Source organism: Tubulanus polymorphus, chromosome 1, assembly GCF_964204645.1.
Source record: "Tubulanus polymorphus chromosome 1, tnTubPoly1.2, whole genome shotgun sequence".
Classification (NCBI taxonomy): Eukaryota; Metazoa; Nemertea; class Palaeonemertea; order Tubulaniformes; family Tubulanidae; genus Tubulanus; species Tubulanus polymorphus.
In genome coordinates, this window is record NC_134025.1 from 5,026,788 (window position 1) to 5,044,994 (window position 18,207).

The window sequence follows — 18,207 nt, forward strand, 5'->3', positions numbered from 1 at the left end:
TTGCATTACGACACCAAAAGTACAATGTATTTCTTATGATAATTGAATTGCTAGAGATCTTCCATCTCAATCGATGACGCATCTTTCATCAAAACATCTATCACGTCGATATCGGCGACTTTTTGCCCATTCCGACCCTTAAACGGTGAAAAAAAAAAACATTATACACTCACTACTTTCTAACAACTTACGTAAATTAATTATCGAAATCAACGACCATTCATGTATTCAATTGTCGAAAGTTAAACCCGATCATAGTTCATACTGATATGGATGTAAGAAAAATGATTATTTCGATTGTCTAGTTAACGGGAGCGGGTTAAAGGCGCAGTGATCGGTGAGAATAGGGTGGAAATCCCATCGTTCAGATCTATGATTATCCTCAAAACTATAATTGACCCATAACTGTAGACGCTTTTTGTTTTGTCTTAACAAGAAACTAGGATTACGAGAAACTGGGCCTTGCTACTGTGTAATTGAAGCAGGGTGACATATCGCGAAGCTACTTACGCCGTTAGTTCTTGTGCAGATCGGTGAACTCTTTCGGTTTATCATTTCCTGTATATAGCTTATTGGCAACGTGACACCTTCGCCATCCAACGCAAATCCATAAGGCAGAATGCTTTTATATGATCCTATAAACATCAGCGAAACCCCCATAGAATGTGTAATCCATTGACTCATTGGCTCTCTTCCCGGCAACAGAAACACGTTCAGAAGACCCCAGACCCCTCGCCATACGTTCAAAGATCCGTGTATCCCAATTATCCAGTACACGGATTCAAAAATCGACAGCCATATCGTTTTCGATGCCAATTTTCTGGAGATAATCGCAGCCAGCTTTTGCCAGAAAACATAGATAAAACAAATGAGGTATCCGATTATTAATGATACCCAACTACTTTTAGTTTTGTCATCCGGATACAAGATGGCATCGAGAAACACCCATGAACCTCGCCAAACAAACACAACAAGTCCATGAATCACGACGGTCGTGAAAAGAATATCCAAGAACCAGTTGTAAGGTGTCTTCGGCTGTAAATAATGATAAGTCGTCATGTAGTGAAATTAGTGTCGTACTGATTGCAATGTTTGGTCGTTCATACTGTAAACATTGCGGAGATGCTATTTCTTTTGAAAGTGAAATTTAGGAAGGACTCATGGAACAAGCCTGATATAATAATCTCAAGAAATCCTATCAACCCACCGTTCTTCGAAATCTTGTAGAAATGACGAAAAAGTTATCGTGTCGATCTATTACGCTGAGCAATGGCGGGGCGTACGCGTTCTTTGCACCTCGAAATAGCGCCAACATTGCGAATCCTATAATTGTGGAGGTCATGCCGCTGAGCGCCCCAGTTCCAGTGTAGTGATCCCACAACGTCCAAACACCTCGCCAATGATTCACGATTGCTCCACTAAGCACGTAGAGATATACTCGGGAACAAATGATAAACAATATTACATTTTGCCCATGTAAACATTTTTCTAATTTAAACTGCAGAAGATTGAAAATCATGACGAGACAAACTCCAATCCCGTATGATATAAAGCAGTTTAACGGGGCTTCACGAGGTAAATAATGATCCATCAATTCCCATGTGCCTCTCCAGTAACTAACGACTAACGGTGCGATTATGAAAAACGTTATTATCACATCTAAAGAATAAAATGTTACACCAGCTACCTCAGCTTTTCTTTTGTCTATGGCGGTGCTCGGATGTGATATGCTGGTGGACATGGTGATCACCTCCAACCTGAAAAATATTTAGGATATGCATACTCCAAACGTGAGCTGAACTTGTTTCTTTCTTTGGCATACATAGTTATATTTCACCAGAAAAACACTATAGGTAATCTCACCTAAACGACATATACACCAACCTCCTAAATTCCCATAGTTACGTATAGGCCTAAACAAAGTCTCATCTAAACCATGGGCTCTAAAATGAAGTCCACGCTAAGAACCAGTTTTAATATACCGCAGGATCCATACAAAAAGCAGATGTTTTATACGTGTGGGAATAGCTTACTTGTAAAATGAAGTGTAATTTCTTTACATTGGATTTTGATCGCAATGGAGTACATACTGTATAAAACATGGTGACCGAGTTATCGATAGATTGTAAAATGTATTGTATTCATAAGACTTCGTTTTGAATAGGTCTCGATGAAAATATGAGAATACGTGAGGAGCGATAGACACTGACGATGCCAAACCGATGGACTCGGGAGAACCGCAAGGAAATGTCCTTCGTATTATTTATTGTGTTTATTACTAACAATTTCCGAGTAGATTATCCATGATTGACACACCAGCTCCTTTCCATGATTTAACCGCACACATTTTTTGTTCTCTTATTTTATGTTTGAGCTACTTCTTAGTTGTTTCAGAAGTTGAAAAAACTGCATTTATTTGAGATTTTTCAAAATTTTTGGACACACGTTTGGCAACCTTTTTACACAAACTTTGCAAACAACAGAAATTCTGTCAATCATTCTAAGTAAGTGTGACTACGTAAAATGTCCAACTAATCTATTTAACCTTCTATGATTTATCTACAATATTTAAATTCTGTAAAGTCCAATGTTGTCTACTGCATCACACCTTGATAAATCTGGTGCCTATACATATATATTTAGGATATATTCAGACAAAATGGTATGTTTCGACGCCCGCGATGTTTTTAATCCTGGAAATTATTCTCATCGCTCTGATCTAACAAGAATAGTAACTAGATGGCGACTTCGTTGCAGATGATACTTACTTCTCTCGTTTCTTTTTCCAATGGCTCTGCCCCTAAATATTAATATATTTCCTGTTTATTTGCATATCGATCACCCGTCCGAGCTAGTTTTAAATGATTCATCGAATACAGTGTTAGGGTTTTACCTCTACGGGTATTTTTCCTATTCGGTGTTGTGTCCTAGCTTGCTGTGCCTCTCGTGTGGCCCTTTGTGGAGGCCTTTCTTTTCTAGTACACATATCACTTGTTTCTAGTAAATCTACTTGAAATGATTCAATTTTTAGATAAATGTTTATTTGAGTGACACGTACATAAAAGAGAAAAATAATAAAGCCATGTAATATTTTAGCTCTTGTTTTTATCAATCTATCTACCGCAGTATTTAGTGGTATACAAAACAGGTGAATAGATCGTCAATGTTTGTCGTAAATTTACGATAAATGATTCTATTTATTAGATACATGTTTGTCGAGTTCCTGGAGCGCTAAATTGAAGAACCAGCGAACTGGCTTCTTGTTGTATTCTTAGACGTATGAACAGGTTCTTGGAATAATTTCAACTAGATGTCATATTGTATTGATGAGTTATTGATTGACGTAATGGGGGTAATGGTGTATGAGTGACGGTATTGTTATTTTTTCTTATTGTATCAAATATTGATACACCTATCATTTTCGCAGTGTTCCTTGAATATACGACTATTGTTGAATTCTTTCAACGAGCCAATCTTCTTCCCTTTTCATTGTTCTAATTGTTTTTTGACTTGAAAGAAGGTTTTACCAAAGTGCACAAACCGGAAAATTATAGATCGTATCTCGATCAGTATTGAACGCGCACAAACTAATCATTTTTGAGGGACGTATACGAAAATCTCAAGCACTAAAGCCATTCATTTTTTAACATTATAGGTATATGTTAGTCAAAATTTCCATTTCTAAATATTATCCACTAATCATATCGTTTGCAGCATAAATTGGCCAGACGATTTGATTTTTTAATAGGTATATGCGTATTATGACAATTTATTGTTCTAATGATTAATTCTTCATGCAGAAAAATACAGGCATTTCCACTTCCAGAAAATCAACGTTGACGATTATAGAGCATCTATAGTACTGCTAAATAGGCAGAAGGAAGGAAGTAGTCAAGATATCCTTCCGTTATATTGCACGAATTAAACTCTTAAGTGTGTTCAAAAAGGTTGGAACGCTTTCTTGGAAAAAAAGAATAGTGTGGCTTCATTCTCGAAACTAACAGCGACGTTTATGACATTCTCATACTAACATCGTGACTTAAATAGCATTATTTTATGTGAATTAAACAAATCCACTCAAACATTGGAGATTTATTATGGCGAATGATAATAGAATTTACATATGTATATCCCAATTATAGCCTACGTCATTATATACATGCGTAGGCCTATATACGTGTGTCCCCTATAAAGAATGTGTTTTAAAAGGTGAACGGAAAAAAGGAATACAGAAAAATTGACCAAGGAAAAAATGACCACGGAAAAAATGGCCAGAGGAATTCAATCAAAAATGAACTACCATTTTATGAATTTCAACAAGATTAAATGCATAGATCTTTTGACATGTCACTTCTTGAGATTATTAGAATACGTCATTTTAATGTGGGAATTCGTGCGACCAGCTAAACGAATAAAGAGCATTGGTCACTGCCATGTAGAATTAACATGAATTATATTTACAAAAAGAAAACATGTACTGACTATGATGCTGGTAATCATGGAATGAATGATTTCCTCCGCAGTGTTACAGAAAACATTTACTTTTGAATCAGTGGTCCAACAGAAAAATCCAGCTCGATCTGCATTGTATTGCAATTACTTGACTCAATACAATATATACCTCTTGAAAAATTTAAAAAATGTCATTAGATATAAAGATCAATTCGATATCAACATTGCCACTAGATAAATTCATCTCCAATTCTCATAAATTTTCCTTGCCCATTTTTTTTTCGTGGCCGTTTTTCCTACAATCGATTAAAGGTGTTCACATGCATGCGAGATGTACAATTAAATCATATTCCTCATTTGAAAAAGACAAGATTTCTCAATTCTCAATCAAACAGTCATTACATATCAGTATTGCATTCATTAAGAACGAATACGATAATTTCCTCCTGTTTTCATCATCATTTTGATTGTGTTTGAAGCTCGGTTTTTATGGTAGGAATTATTAAAGAAATATAAATATGATTACAAAAATCTAAGACATACAACAATATAACTAATATTAACTAATAAAAAACGGTAATCTTACAACATAAAATGAAACATAACAGCGCCAGAGACGAAACATATTACATGTATTGTATAAAGTGTTTGTTCTTTATAAGACTTTCACACTTTCTCAAAAGTGGATTGCACGCTATCCATCTCGACTAAAGACCCGTTTTTCTTGAGAGATTCGATGTCCGTGGTTTTCTGTTCATTTTCGCCCTTAAAATGGAAAAGGAATATAATAAATACATCTAGATAAATATACGGTATCTAATACAGCACATTTAAAAATCGAAATACGTCTTGGGACTTTCAGAGAAGAATCAGCCAAAGAATAAAGAAATTGGAAGTTCCCCTTCGGCGCACAAGTCATTCTTATGAATACCACTTATGGATTATGTAAGTGCAGAAAGTTTATAATTCGCGTGCATCGATGATGGAATTACAAGTTACCAAATGAAGGTGTGTTTGATTGGCTGACCATGGTCTTTCAAAGCTTTTTAATTACTACAAATGGCGAGAGAACATTACAAAGTACAGTTCACTATATATAGAATTACAGAATTTCGTTGGTATCATTGATAAGTTTTCATGTCTTAGCATAGACTCCAGGAAAACAATATGCAGAATATACTAAAATATTACTTTCTTATAATCATGCTTTTAACGAAAAAATCTATTAAGCTATTACTTACAGTACTTGATGATCTTGTACAAATTGGAGAATTCTGTCTGTTAACTATCTCCTGTATATAGCGTATTGGCAGTGTGACGCCTTCACCATCCATCACAAATCCAACGGCTAAAATGCTTTTGTATGTGCATATGAACATTAATGACACCCCCATAGAATGCGTAATCCATTGACTAATTGGCTCTCTTCCCGGCAACAGAAATACGTCCAAGAGGCCCCAGACCCCTCGCCAAAGGTTAAGAGGCCCATAGAACCCTACTATCCAGTATGCAGATTCGAAAATCGACACCCATATTGTTTTTGCTGCCAGCTTCCTTGAGATAATCGTAGCCAACTTTTGCCAGAACAGATAAACAAAAGAAATCAGATATCCGATTATCAGAGATACCCAACAGCTTTTAGCTTTGTCATCCGGATACAAGATGGCATCGAGAAACACCCATGAACCTCGCCAGACAAACACAACAAGCCCATGAATTACGACGGTTGTGAAAAGAATATCCAAGAACCAGTAATAAGGTGTCTTCGGCTGAAAAAAAGGATATATGTTTTTACAGATAAAGGTAGCAAGTTTCATATGTAAATCTTGAGTGTTTATACTTTCTAATTGGTATTATATCGAGCTGTCAAAGCCATATAAATTGCGCATTCTCCAAGATTTCTATGCAGCTATATAAAAATCATTTAGCATATATATTTCTGAAAGGAAACATATACGTTTCAATTTTCGATGACATTTAATTACGGCACATACCCGATTAAGCTTTTCATACATATGAATTAATTCAGTTCCCATAGAAATTAGATTAGATCAAGCACGTGTGCATAATTACTCAGAACGGTGTCGTGTTGATATGTGTTTTAGGGGTCTCGTGATGTTAGCGTGTTTGAACATTTATCCGATGTACTGCCCTAGGTAAACATACCGTTGTTCGAAACCTTGTGGAAATTAAAAAGAATTCATCATGTCGGTCTATTACGCTGAGCAATGGCGGGGCGTACGCGTTCTTTGCACCTCGAAATATCGCCAACATTGCGAATCCTATAATTGTGGAGGTCATGCCGCTGAGCGCCCCAGTTCCAGTGTAGTGATCCCACAGCGTCCAAACACCTCGCCAATGATTCACGATTCCTCCACTAAGCACGTAGAGATATACTCGGGAACAAATGATAAACAATATTACATTTTGCCCATGTAAACATTTTTCTAATTTAAACTGCAGAAGATTGAAAATCATGACGAGACAAACTCCAATTCCGTATGATATGAAGCAGTTTAACGGGGCTTCACGAGGTAAATAATGATCCATCAATTCCCATGTGCCTCTCCAGTAACTAACGACTAACGGTGCGATTATGAAAAACGTTATTATCACATCTAAAACGTAGAATATGACGCTAGCGACCGAACTTTTTTCTTTTTCGGCTTCCGTTTTTGCTTCCATTTCGTCACGGGTGGACATGGTTACCACGCTTCGCCTAAAATATATTTAGGAAAAACAATTATCTTGGAATTCTTCCAATTGGAATATCTTTGGTGATGCTAAGTATTTATTAGCTTTATAACAAATGAAAACAAATCACCGCGATTCCAAGATGTTTTCAACCCGGCACCGGTTTATATACAATGTAAGCATACAAACTCAACTCAAATAGACTACAATAGATACCAAAGAAATAACGGAATATCCACAACCAAAAAACTACATTCTCGTCTGAGATTTCGCACAGCATTAAAAGTCCATAATATCGTCAGACGTCTGATCAAATGGCTATTTGCAGGAGGTTTCTAAACGTATATAATACGCAGAAATACGTACTTCCCACTGCGTTGAATAGACCAAAACTAAATTGCGCGTCACGCACAAAATGTCGTCGAGACGTCAAAAAGGCATTTAGAAAATTTCAATGATCTACAGTGCTTTGAGAAGTTCCTTCCTTTCAAAGGAAATGATTTCAATCAAATAGATCATGTTGAATATCAATTTTGAATTTGATATATATAGCCTACATTTTTGAAACATTGGCATATATGGTGACATTTCAGTTTTGGATAAACAGTTGGGTCATCAAGAGAAATTAAGCGGAACATCTTTCAACTTTTTATTTACAATTGTATCCATGTCCTTCTATGTATTTCGCTTAAAATCTAAATTATTCATAAATTACCAAAAATACGGAAGCGTCTTCAAAGCCGTTATTCCGTGTATTCAAACAAATTAGAAATGCTCGAAAAATATTTCATAGATGATAATTTGATTGAAATACTTATGATAAAACGGATTTGAGTGTTCTTATCATGTTAATATAACGACTGCTTGCAGGCTTGGAAAGAACTGGTAATCGCATCTATATATATATATATATATATATATGTATTAGTGGGGAGTACGTATTTGGCTACATTTTCTAATTAAACTATTTACGATATGTTGAGTATTTGGGTTAGATACTGTCTTGGTTCATGCATGGACTGTACACTGTCCTTTGAATAACCCAACCTGCCACCAATACCGTATTTTTAAAGTAGGATTCATCGATTCACAATTTTTTAGTTCCAAATTTATATTATTACAACTTCGAGTACAGCCCCACAAGCGGATCTACCAACATCTCAGTATGATGTTGGGAATACTTGCCCAGATGTACAAGGAGTATTCAGCGGCGTTCTCTCCATTTTCTCCTATAAGTAACTGAATTTTTAAAAACTTATTCAAATCTTTTGGCCACCATTGTTTGATTGTATATTGAGTCAACGTTTTTAGTTCTTATTTTGTTATTCGGAATTACTAACTTCCCAAACGCTATGCATTTAATGCGTATAGCATCAACATCACCCATCGTTGATTAAAGGTCAAATACAAACATCGGTGCAAACTAATGTCATTATTCATATAATATGTGAATGCAAGTTTCGGACACAGAGCTTGTCTTACACGTATCGAGATTATACATCGGGCATTAGCGTTTTGTTCACGCGCATCGAATAAGGCTCGTTTTACTTTCATGATCACACATTTCAAAATCACATTTAGCCACAGTGGCTTCAGGCAGGACACGCGGATCTATTGCAATTATATAAAGGCGTAACCTTTGAGTTGTTGATGTTACAACTAAAATTCCTAACGCCAGAGCGTAATCATCTGAACATTACGAGTTCATTACACCCAACCTTAATTAAGGCCCACCGCATACGAGCGCAAATTGTACTGCGATAAGTTCGTACGCGATAGAATGATACCACAATTCACTCCATGGCCCAGTGTGGCCACGATCAGGTCGTTATGGGTAAAAGTGGTAAATCATTTGGGCGTTTAGTCGAGCGGTAAGGGCTTTCGGTTTTTGAAGTTAGGTCAGATTATTTTAGGTTTTCCGCCATCTACAAACCAACTTTTGATTCATATAATTTACTTTTATTTTTCTTAGTTATTCAAAATGTTTCCTCTCGACATAAATTAATTAATCCTCATTGTCTTCTACCCGTTTCTCCGAAGTTCCGGTATGCATTTAGCGTGGAATCAGTCCAACGCACACGAGCCGAAAAATGCGCAAAGAAAAGAGCTGTGGTAATATCTGTAGTATTTTCAAGGGGCTTTCCGTCCTCTTGTCAAATTCATTTGGATATAAATGATTTCTTCTCTCTCCGTACGCGTGTTTCGTGGCAACACGTGGCTGAGCGCATTACCTATAATTTTGAATTTGTATGAGGTTATATTCGGAGTTTGACCAGTGAGCTTGCAACAGCTCGGAGGTTGCGCGTTGCGAACTTTTAGCGTTCTCAACAAAAAAGAATGAATTGTGATATTCCAATTTGTATTTACATGAATATCCAAAGTAGAGCGCTGTAATTTTGCTTTTATCAAATAGGATTCTGATGGGCGTAGATGACCTACGTAACAATTTGGCGCGACGACCTGTATTAAAGCAGTCAAATCGTGCAGCATTTCCCCAAAAGTTTTATTCTATTTTTGTTACTCACCTTGAAGCGGGAAACTTTTCGAGTGCGTATGTCCGGGAAATCTTTACAAATTATCATACATCATGATTTATCCATCCATCCATCCATATTCAAAGCGCGTTGTAAATTACCCTGTAACATGTATACACAGAAGCGGAAAGACAAGGGAAATGAACAAGCGATCGTAATGGCTCGTGACCTTTTCTAATTGAATGTCACAACGCAGTAGTCAAATTATTAACTAGGATACAACAATTACATCCCTACTTTCTTGCGAAGTTCATTTCCCCACAAATAGTTTCGTGACATACTGTGCTGAATTAACGGATGAAGATTCTTTGATAGAACCACTTAATTAGGTCACACGTCACTGTCATAGTGTGTCCATATTCATGATCAAAACCCTGATGATCTATACATAGGTTAATATAATATTTATCCATGAAGTCTTGTTCGGATACAAAAAATTATAGATCAGCATTCCATCTATCCTTATATAGATTCCATATACGTATATACTATATATACAGTTTAGATCTGCGAGTTTAGATCACAAAATATACTCGTTGGGATAATGCAATACAAGCTGTTTATATCAGCTGTTGCAACAAAACGCTGTTGGAACTCACAGAAACAATATATTCGTGTTTATATGATGTTAATAAGGGAGGCATTTCCCGTGATTTCCTATATTTTGAAAGGTTACAACAGAACAATGCGCCACTCTTTCGATTATCTGTAATTATACGTAAGTATAGTTAAAAGTTATTTCACTCCCAATACCTAATCCTTGTACTTATGTGCAAGGATAAGCTATATGGAATAGAATAATGCAAAACCAAACGTAAATTAAGATTCAACTAAAAACCGAGCTCACGGGCAGCTATTCTTCACAGACGTTGCGTATTAGATTTGTTCCAGATGCAAATACATAATGGGACACATTTGTTGTATCGGGTATTCTCACGTCTGGGAAAGGTTCATCTGGTTGTAATTTTTTCACTGCTATAATGAACTATCTTGGGGATTAGGCAATTTTGCACGCATTTTGAGCCGATAATTGAAACCCAAAAAGGGGATGATTGTGTTTGTAATAGAGTGCATTAATTGACAGTCGTGTTGAATTGCAGTCCAATAGGTAATGAGGCCAAACCTATCCACACCTACATTATTTCCTAGTAATTACGCTATTTTGTATTGTTCTGTTTTGCTGTATACCTGATGACAATGTATAGTGTGCGAAATACCCGAGAGCATGAGTCTGAGACCGACACTCTGTCACTCAACCAGTGCCGGCGGATTGAGGGACCGGGGCACGGCGTGCTGCCCTAAAAGTTGTCTGGAAAACATTCTGGACCCTTTTTAGCGCATTGTGTCTTGAAATATATTAGTCTTTTTAAACAGACTAGTGTTTTTCTCTATTGTAGTTGTTTAAAAAATCAGGTTCTATAACTACATTTAAGATTTCAGAAATTGCTGATCAGTCCCCCTTTGTTTCAGTGCCGTGAGAGTGGAGAGGCCCCAATCCCCCACCGTCCCTGGATCGCCGGTCGTCTCTTCAGTGCCGCCTTAAGTCCTGGATCCATCCCTGCATCCGAACGTGTGTCGGCAGTCCCCGGCCTGATGAATTGACTAAGGGGCTCCGGATACCTATGATACACGGACGCCGCGTCAGGCTGGTGCGCCCGACAGAAAAGCAGACCGAGACGGTTCGCCAAAAGTGTAAATCAAGCGCCGGCCATTACCGACTCCTGCAGAGTTGAACTAAAAAATAGTGCCAGGTCATCGTTCTAGGGACAGCGCACCGGTGCGTGGGGTTGATCCGGATTTAGGATATGGAGCATTCCTATCATTTGTTATTGTGCTGGCAAGCGAGTGTATCTTTTCGGGCTGGCATGTGAGTGTGGCGCCTCGTACCGTATTGGTTCAGTTGGGTTTTCCCTACATAAAGCATTCATTCATGGTCGACATGCTATGGCATGACATGACATGCAATGTGAATTGTCAATTAAATGCATCGCCTTCGTAGCTCTACTAAAGTAAAGCCAAAGGCCGGGATCAATTTGTTTCAAGACTTGAGACACTTAAAACCGATAGTATAGCTTACATGATACACTGTGGACTTGGACTGGCAACAACAACAGTAAGTTTGGTGGGAGCAATCTGAAACTTATTGAGCTTTTGTTGTCATGTTGTTTGCGCGAAAAGTCGCCGATCGATATGATTGGTGAAATGAGCTGTAATTATGTTTCTTGTTATTTAGGGCGAGCGATGGATCGATCGATTTTGTGATTTTTTCTGCGATGTTGGTGCCCTGCCTCTAAAACTGTTGTGATTGTTGAGATATCCCACTGCAGTAGTATTCAGCTGGTAGTATTGCGGAAGTACTGCGATATAGCTTTCCTCATCTTACACTGGCTAGATTGACTGGTTACAATTCTTCGAGTCACCTCGCTCCATAATAAATGATGGATAGGCTAAAAAATCCTGTACCTGTACCGGTAGCGCTTGAAAAGTCTGATATTCTGTTACACTTGTTTTCGTTTTTGGATCCTATTAGTCTCGGAAACTGTGCTCAAGTTAACAAATTGTGGTATAATATTATCATCAAAGATTATGATAAATCAATCTGGTCTGGACATTGTATCAATAAATGTGGTTTAACGGAGTGTGAGTTGAAAGATGCCAAACGAAGTTGTATGGTAAGCTTGATCCTCACTAAGTAACAATAGTATGACTTGCCTCTTCACATCGAAATGCGTACAATTATTATTCTAATTTTTACAGGATATTGTGAAAGACAACTATAAACGACGAAAGAAAAAAGAAAAACTGATTGATGATGGGATTTTATATGGTGAAGACATATCAGGACTAACTGCTGTAGATTGGGGTGAGATTGTTGAGGCTTACCAGCAACAATAAATGTTCTTTTGATCTATGATCATTTAACCCTGAGGTTTTCAAACAAGTATATTGATGATTTACAACAACTCCATATCTAGTCTGATATTTTATTGTTAATGTTCATTTTTTAATGAAAATCTACATTTTAAATTACTAAATTATTTGTGTATCCATCATTAGTGAATTAATTATCTTATTTATTTAATTTATTTTTTTCATTGTTTTTGTTTAAGTAGGCCTATAGGGTACCTATTAGAGCATAGATAATATATCACTAGTCAATAAAGCTTAAGTGAGTCATTGTAAGTCACCCTATTTTACAATTCAGTACTAGGGGCCTATACTTCTTCACCTTAGAGCAATCATCGGATATTGTTCGTTCATTTTACCAAATCTTTAGTGTATTTGAGTATAAAGTACATTTGATTACCGGTATTAGGTTTATGGTATGTTTTAACGTGGTGTGGTATCATTATTTGTATTTTATTGTATCTGAACGTTTGGTAATAAAATATGATTCGAAACAAATAAGTTGCCGTTGTTTTAATTTAATTCTACACTGTGTCCTGCACAGTAGAGAAGCGAGACTCAGAAAAGGTTCGATCCTCCACAATTTAGAAAAAAAATTACGAAAAACGAAATCAACCGTAAAGAATGGAGTCCATCTGTCATTTCTACATTCTTTGATCAAAAACCAGTAAGCGACCAACCCTGGCAAGCGAGCGAGAATCACGCAACAGAAAGAAAGGGTTAACCGAAAAATAAAATGGCTGCCTCCTACGGTGATATCATTCCCGTCATTTCGCGAGCCGTAGACGAAGATGATGATGACGACAGCTCCGAAATCATAAAGTAAGTACGTTAAATGTTTAGATTAACATTTCTACGCAAACAATCATTTGAATTTATTTGCTGTGTCCCCCACGCAAGCAAATCATTGACGTGAAAAATTTTCATTCGCTTTTAGTTCGCTTAAACTACGCCAGGCGGCAGCAGCTCATAGATTAATTCTTGAACTTTCGATATATCTTATATGCCGTTTCTTATTTTTAATTTACAGGATTCCTGAACCAGAGATTTGTTGGCAGACTACATTAATACCAGAAAAGACCACAGATTTTGTAATAGCAATTGGACCTGCCGCTTCAGGTATTTTAACTTAAAACTATTGGTATAAGACAAGTTTAAGATAAAAGTAAAACTAAAAAGTGTCTTACATTGTTGGGACTATGTACCAATATTCAACCACATAAAGTATACCGGTATGTGAAATTGTTTTCAGTTTTTGTTGGAACAAATTTTATGTCAAACGATAATACAAGTGAAATTGGCAAAATATCGCTTGAATCTCAAAAAGACTGTTTCATCCATCAACTTCGTGAACATCCGAATGTACTGTTATGCATGTGCAATCAGCGGTTACAACATGAACAAGCATTTACTTGGACTGAACAGGTGAGACTATTAATATGGATTTATAGAAATTCATTCCATTTCTTAACAAAAATGTCTTGCTTACAAATCATGAGTTATCCTGATCTTGTCCTTAAAATTGTGAAGGAGATTATTTGAATTAACTATTACTTCTATCGGTTGAATAGCTGATGCAACAATTCAAGGAAGTAGATGTAAATGTGACCGTTCTGAACGGCGCTATGGCTGCCGAATATAAATGCAATAAAGCGATCAATGATGTTAAATTACCACTGGTTCGAGCCTTGAAAACTAGTCACTGCAAAAACGATGCCCTCTGTCAATATCTGGATCAACCGAACACTGTCAGTGGTGTGGCTGCGCAAAGTAAGTGTTAGATTACCGATGAAATGATTATTTGGAAAACCGTATGAATTGAAATGATATTTTATATATTTTTTCAGTTATCAGCTATTGTCAAATTTATGGATTAAGATGCACTCTTTATCAGGCATTTACCGACACAATCCATCTTGATTCGATTCAAGTCAATGCTTTCAATTTCATTCTGAAGGGAAACCCTTTTAAACAACTCCAGCAGGTAAAAACATTTAACTTAATACATATTGAATGAACAATTTCAGACCTCATGCATAGCGTTATTTCAATATTACTTATTTTGCAGTTTGGAGGTGATAATAACCGATTGAAAGGTCTTTTAGAAAAAGAAAGTTCCGAAAACCTACTGTATTTATGATTTTATAGATAGATCTCATCAGTTTTTATGTGTCACATACATTTAATGAAAATACATTATTTTGTAAAGTATAAAATTGGTCTTATTATTTCCGTCATTTTGCCATCGATCGCTATTAAATATTCCAATTACGGTCTCCAAAAGCAGTTCAGGGAACGTTAAAAACTCTACACTGACACAACTGATGTAACTACTGAGGCTAATATCACTTCAGATTTGTTTTGAACATCAAAAAATTTATTGCCTTCATATATTTCATAAAAAGTTAATTAAAAATAATGCATTGAACAAAAGGACAATAAACACGTAATGATAACTTAATCTACGGTGGTTTCTACATCCAAAACATAGGTTCCTTTCCTCTTAACAGTAGCTACTAAAACTATGCGTGGTAGTAAATTCCAGGTTTAGGACACCTTCGTTAAAACTAATTCCAATATAGAAGACAGAAGAAATACGTCACTACCACAATGGTTCTTGCAACCACACTGATAATAAATAATGATGAACAATTTGATCTTTTTTGATTACACCAAACCTCTAGGACTACCATAATGCAGACAATACATTAAGCAATTTAAGTATTTAGAAGATTTACGCATATTTACGGAGATCCTGAGCCAAAATCCAAGAACTCGGTCGAGATATTAAGTATTTTAGTAATACCAAAACAGTACAGCATACACTTATTGAAGAAATTTTGAAATGTACCACATGACGTAATTGATAGATTGGAAATTTTCGCTTTCTATCAATATCAGATCAGTCTTCTTTTTCCAACGCTTTCAACCTTTCAAGGAGAGGTGGGTGGGAATAGTTCCAGGCAGAGAACAGTTTGTCGCAAACTGGGAATCCTAGATTATCCTTGTTGAGTTTGATTAATGCAGAACGTAATTCGGCTGCATGTCTCAGCGTCTTTGCGAATGCGTCTGCTTGGAATTCAAATCGTCTGCTTAATACGGTCATACAGAATGACAGCAGCTGAAAATGATAGAAAATTATTCATAAAATCTAGAGTCAAGTACTGATAAGTAATTAATACATCTTGGGCATTAGGTAAAGCTTACCTCGTTGTAGGGTGAGAAAATGAACTGGAAAATGATCAGTAATCCTATAAGAATGGGCTGATTATTCGAAAAACCAAATGCAGTGTACAAGATCTGCTTGTTCAGCAGAAAACCAAACACCGCAAAGCACAGGAATGTGTTAATCTACAAAGATAAAGGCTCTCATTATTTTTAATGAAAATCGAAGAAACAACTACCGGGTTGGTATCAATCATCGACCTGGAGGATTCATCATCATTCATACCTGTCCGATAATGAGATTTTTCAGATTATGATTAAGTTTCCAATGTCCTAGTTCATGACTGAGTACAGCCAATATTTCACTGTTACTACATCCCATTTTTCTTTCTTTTTTTCCTTCATTGTCTTCCGATTTTGGTTTTTCATCCTGAAATATTCAACATAGCTATGAACATCGATACCAACAGCATACATGTCAAATACTGTAAATACTGTTTATTATTTGAGACGATTCTAATGTTGAATAAGAGAAACTTGGAATTTCCTTTACAAGTAATGTATAAACCTGTTTTCACATGAACAGCAATAACGAAGAAGGTTTAGTTCAAATTGTCCTGAAAATTCAAAGTAAGTTTCTCAGGGAAAAAGGCGTATAAGTTTACCGGTTTGTCAGCATCCTCAGTGGGTTCACCCGAAATCTCTCCATCTTTATTCATTGGAGTATAATCTTCTAACAGTGTGTCAAACAGTACAATTCTCTTGTTCTTATAAAATCCATAGAAGTATGCATTGCTGTGGCTAGAACGTTTCGACCCTATGAATTAGAAGAAAATGTTATCTCAAACTTGAAGCTACCGGAGAGTTTGATCACTTTCAAATACGGTTGCTCCATTTACCTTCTACGACATAGAGTTTCTTTAATGGGAAATTTATACTGGCAGCTAATTCTTCAATCTTAGTTCGCAGTGGACCTTCGGGTAGTGGAGTGAATTTGTCAAACAGCGGAGCAATAAAATCAGCATAAACTGTGATCAGAACCTGAAACCGAATTAAAAATAGAATGCAGGTGTAGAAATACTTTTGAAGTCTATCATTCAACACTACTGTTTTATAGCACTTACTAGCGTTATAATGAATGTAAACAACCAGGCATAAACGAAGAAATAGTCTCCACCAAGTCGTACAATAGTTATCAGTGTTGCTAATATCGGTAGAGCAATAACTAATGTGACCAGCAGTTTCTTCACTGTGTCTTTCAAGAAAAATCCAACAGTCTGAAATCGGAAACAAGTTATTTCCAAAGATCTACGAGGATATTAATAGGATAGGATTCTAGTAGAGCTTGTATTTGAGAACTTTTCTACCTGTTTATTGAAACCATGTCTTTCCTCAATAACGAACGTACTGTACAATCCCCACGGCAAACCAATAATCGTACTGTAGATCATGGTCAAAACCATGAATGCCATCGATTGTAAAACCTGATCAAACGAAAGACGAATAGGTGAAATCTAAATACGATATTCGAATAAAATACCATCAGAAATATTCCTAGTTTACCTCATATTCGCTACCATAACCAAAGTAAGCGGTTATATCACCAGCCACTCTCCATATGAATGGCAATCCACCAAATAGCAGAAGTAACTACAATTGAAATGATAACTTTAGGTCAGTGGATGAAAACCTGTCGGTGCCATCTAACAGTTTAGTTTCAGTAGATAACTTCACAAACATCGGCATGAACGTAGCTGATTATAAAAGCTCAATAACAATTTGTTCGCTGGTTTCGCTAGAGAGGGATGCCGGTATGAATGCAATGATTTGGATGTTCGCGGAGCCGCCCTTACCCATCAAGTACACATTCACAAAACATACCCTTGGTTTCATGCTATCATTTTGAAGATAAGATAAGACGATGATTCAGTTAATTCAAAGAAATAGAATGAAATTACCGTTGTTTCTACTTGTGAAAACAGTCCGGACCACAAACCAAATACACTTTTGTCCAGTTGATAGACGCGTGCTTTTTCAAACGTTTCAGCGTCCAAAACATGTTCAATCGCGGCAGGCACTTTATTTACAGTGCGATAAAGTTGACGCTGTAAAATATGATATAAATCACAAGCTTATGAAGTAACATATTATTGACAGATTGCGTATCTAAATCGTCCTTCCAGCCGGTGCTGCCACCACCCAGACCAGGTACATCTAAACGACACTCGACAGACTTGTGATAAACACCTACCTGACGACTGGACAAATATGACTCCCATAAGTACACAATCCACGAGAAAATCAAAACACCCCATAAAATGTGTTCAGGAGTAAATGCTTCAGTGGTATTTCGATGAAAATATGGGATTTCCATGATCTGATGATCGCACCGGTAGTTTTTCAGCGCGAGGAGTGTAGGTTACGTGGATACCCAAATCTGTACGCGGAGTCATGG

The 18,207-nt window shown here is 36.6% G+C and overlaps 5 protein-coding genes across 7 annotated transcripts; 2 read left to right on the forward strand and 3 right to left on the reverse strand.

The window, feature by feature from the left end:
• Positions 1-50: 50 nt before the first annotated feature.
• On the reverse strand, positions 51-1,874 carry LOC141915459 (uncharacterized). Its single transcript, XM_074806998.1, has 4 exons — positions 1,864-1,874; positions 1,208-1,757; positions 511-1,035; positions 51-137 (listed from the first exon to the last, which is right to left on the reverse strand). Exons 1-4 carry the CDS (start codon positions 1,872-1,874, stop codon positions 51-53), a joined length of 1,173 nt encoding a protein of 390 aa, XP_074663099.1.
• Positions 1,875-3,757: 1,883 nt separating this feature from the next.
• LOC141911321 (uncharacterized) lies at positions 3,758-10,122 on the reverse strand. 3 transcript variants are annotated; one of them, XM_074802322.1, is made up of 5 exons: positions 9,672-10,122; positions 8,332-8,385; positions 6,619-7,171; positions 5,694-6,221; positions 3,758-5,217 (listed from the first exon to the last, which is right to left on the reverse strand). In XM_074802322.1, exons 2-5 carry the CDS (start codon positions 8,367-8,369, stop codon positions 5,119-5,121), a joined length of 1,218 nt encoding a protein of 405 aa, XP_074658423.1. In that variant the 5' UTR covers positions 8,370-8,385; positions 9,672-10,122; the 3' UTR covers positions 3,758-5,118. The 3 variants fall into 3 exon arrangements, with proteins under 3 accessions (XP_074658423.1, XP_074658433.1, XP_074658428.1); XM_074802332.1 differs by lacking the exon at positions 8,332-8,385; XM_074802327.1 differs by lacking the exons at positions 8,332-8,385; positions 9,672-10,122 and adding an exon at positions 7,363-7,407.
• Positions 10,123-11,594: 1,472 nt separating this feature from the next.
• LOC141911404 (uncharacterized) lies at positions 11,595-13,022 on the forward strand. The gene is made up of 3 exons (XM_074802415.1): positions 11,595-11,793; positions 11,914-12,352; positions 12,438-13,022. The coding sequence occupies exons 2-3, from the start codon at positions 12,116-12,118 to the stop codon at positions 12,573-12,575; spliced, it is 375 nt and encodes a 124-aa protein (XP_074658516.1). The 5' UTR covers positions 11,595-11,793; positions 11,914-12,115; the 3' UTR covers positions 12,576-13,022.
• A 289-nt stretch (positions 13,023-13,311) lies between these two features.
• Positions 13,312-14,783, forward strand: LOC141911369 (proteasome assembly chaperone 1-like). The gene is made up of 6 exons (XM_074802372.1): positions 13,312-13,409; positions 13,618-13,706; positions 13,840-14,012; positions 14,159-14,357; positions 14,435-14,571; positions 14,656-14,783. Exons 1-6 carry the CDS (start codon positions 13,324-13,326, stop codon positions 14,725-14,727), a joined length of 756 nt encoding a protein of 251 aa, XP_074658473.1. The 5' UTR covers positions 13,312-13,323; the 3' UTR covers positions 14,728-14,783.
• Positions 14,753-18,152, reverse strand: LOC141911315 (CAAX prenyl protease 1 homolog). The gene is made up of 10 exons (XM_074802310.1): positions 18,004-18,152; positions 17,711-17,857; positions 17,316-17,402; positions 17,120-17,236; positions 16,877-17,029; positions 16,652-16,793; positions 16,418-16,569; positions 16,039-16,182; positions 15,795-15,938; positions 14,753-15,708 (listed from the first exon to the last, which is right to left on the reverse strand). Exons 1-10 carry the CDS (start codon positions 18,124-18,126, stop codon positions 15,490-15,492), a joined length of 1,428 nt encoding a protein of 475 aa, XP_074658411.1. The 5' UTR covers positions 18,127-18,152; the 3' UTR covers positions 14,753-15,489.
• Between the last annotated feature and the right edge of the window lie 55 nt (positions 18,153-18,207).

Coding starts and splice junctions, on each gene's coding strand:
- LOC141911315 (XM_074802310.1), bottom strand. CDS start 18,126: ATGGAAATCCCATATTTTCATCGAAATACCACTGAAGCATTTACTCCT. Junction 17,030..17,119: donor GACATGGTTTCAATAAACAG/GTAGAAAAGTTC, acceptor TTCCGATTTCAG/ACTGTTGGATTTTTCTTGAA. Junction 16,183..16,417: donor CTGAGGATGCTGACAAACCG/GTAAACTTATAC, acceptor TGAATATTTCAG/GATGAAAAACCAAAATCGGA.
- LOC141911404 (XM_074802415.1), top strand. CDS start 12,116: ATGATGGATAGGCTAAAAAATCCTGTACCTGTACCGGTAGCGCTTGAA. Junction 12,353..12,437: donor ATGCCAAACGAAGTTGTATG/GTAAGCTTGATC, acceptor TAATTTTTACAG/GATATTGTGAAAGACAACTA.
- LOC141911321 (XM_074802322.1), bottom strand. CDS start 8,369: ATGGAGAGAACGCCGCTGAATACTCCTTGTACATCTGG. Junction 6,222..6,618: donor CCACAAGGTTTCGAACAACG/GTATGTTTACCT, acceptor CCTTTTTTTCAG/CCGAAGACACCTTATTACTG. Junction 5,218..5,693: donor GTACAAGATCATCAAGTACT/GTAAGTAATAGC, acceptor TTCCATTTTAAG/GGCGAAAATGAACAGAAAAC.
- LOC141911369 (XM_074802372.1), top strand. CDS start 13,324: ATGGCTGCCTCCTACGGTGATATCATTCCCGTCATTTCGCGAGCCGTA. Junction 13,410..13,617: donor GACAGCTCCGAAATCATAAA/GTAAGTACGTTA, acceptor TTTAATTTACAG/GATTCCTGAACCAGAGATTT. Junction 14,358..14,434: donor CAGTGGTGTGGCTGCGCAAA/GTAAGTGTTAGA, acceptor ATATTTTTTCAG/TTATCAGCTATTGTCAAATT.
- LOC141915459 (XM_074806998.1), bottom strand. Junction 1,036..1,207: donor CTACAAGATTTCGAAGAACG/GTGGGTTGATAG, acceptor CATTATTTACAG/CCGAAGACACCTTACAACTG. Junction 138..510: donor TCTGCACAAGAACTAACGGC/GTAAGTAGCTTC, acceptor TCACCGTTTAAG/GGTCGGAATGGGCAAAAAGT.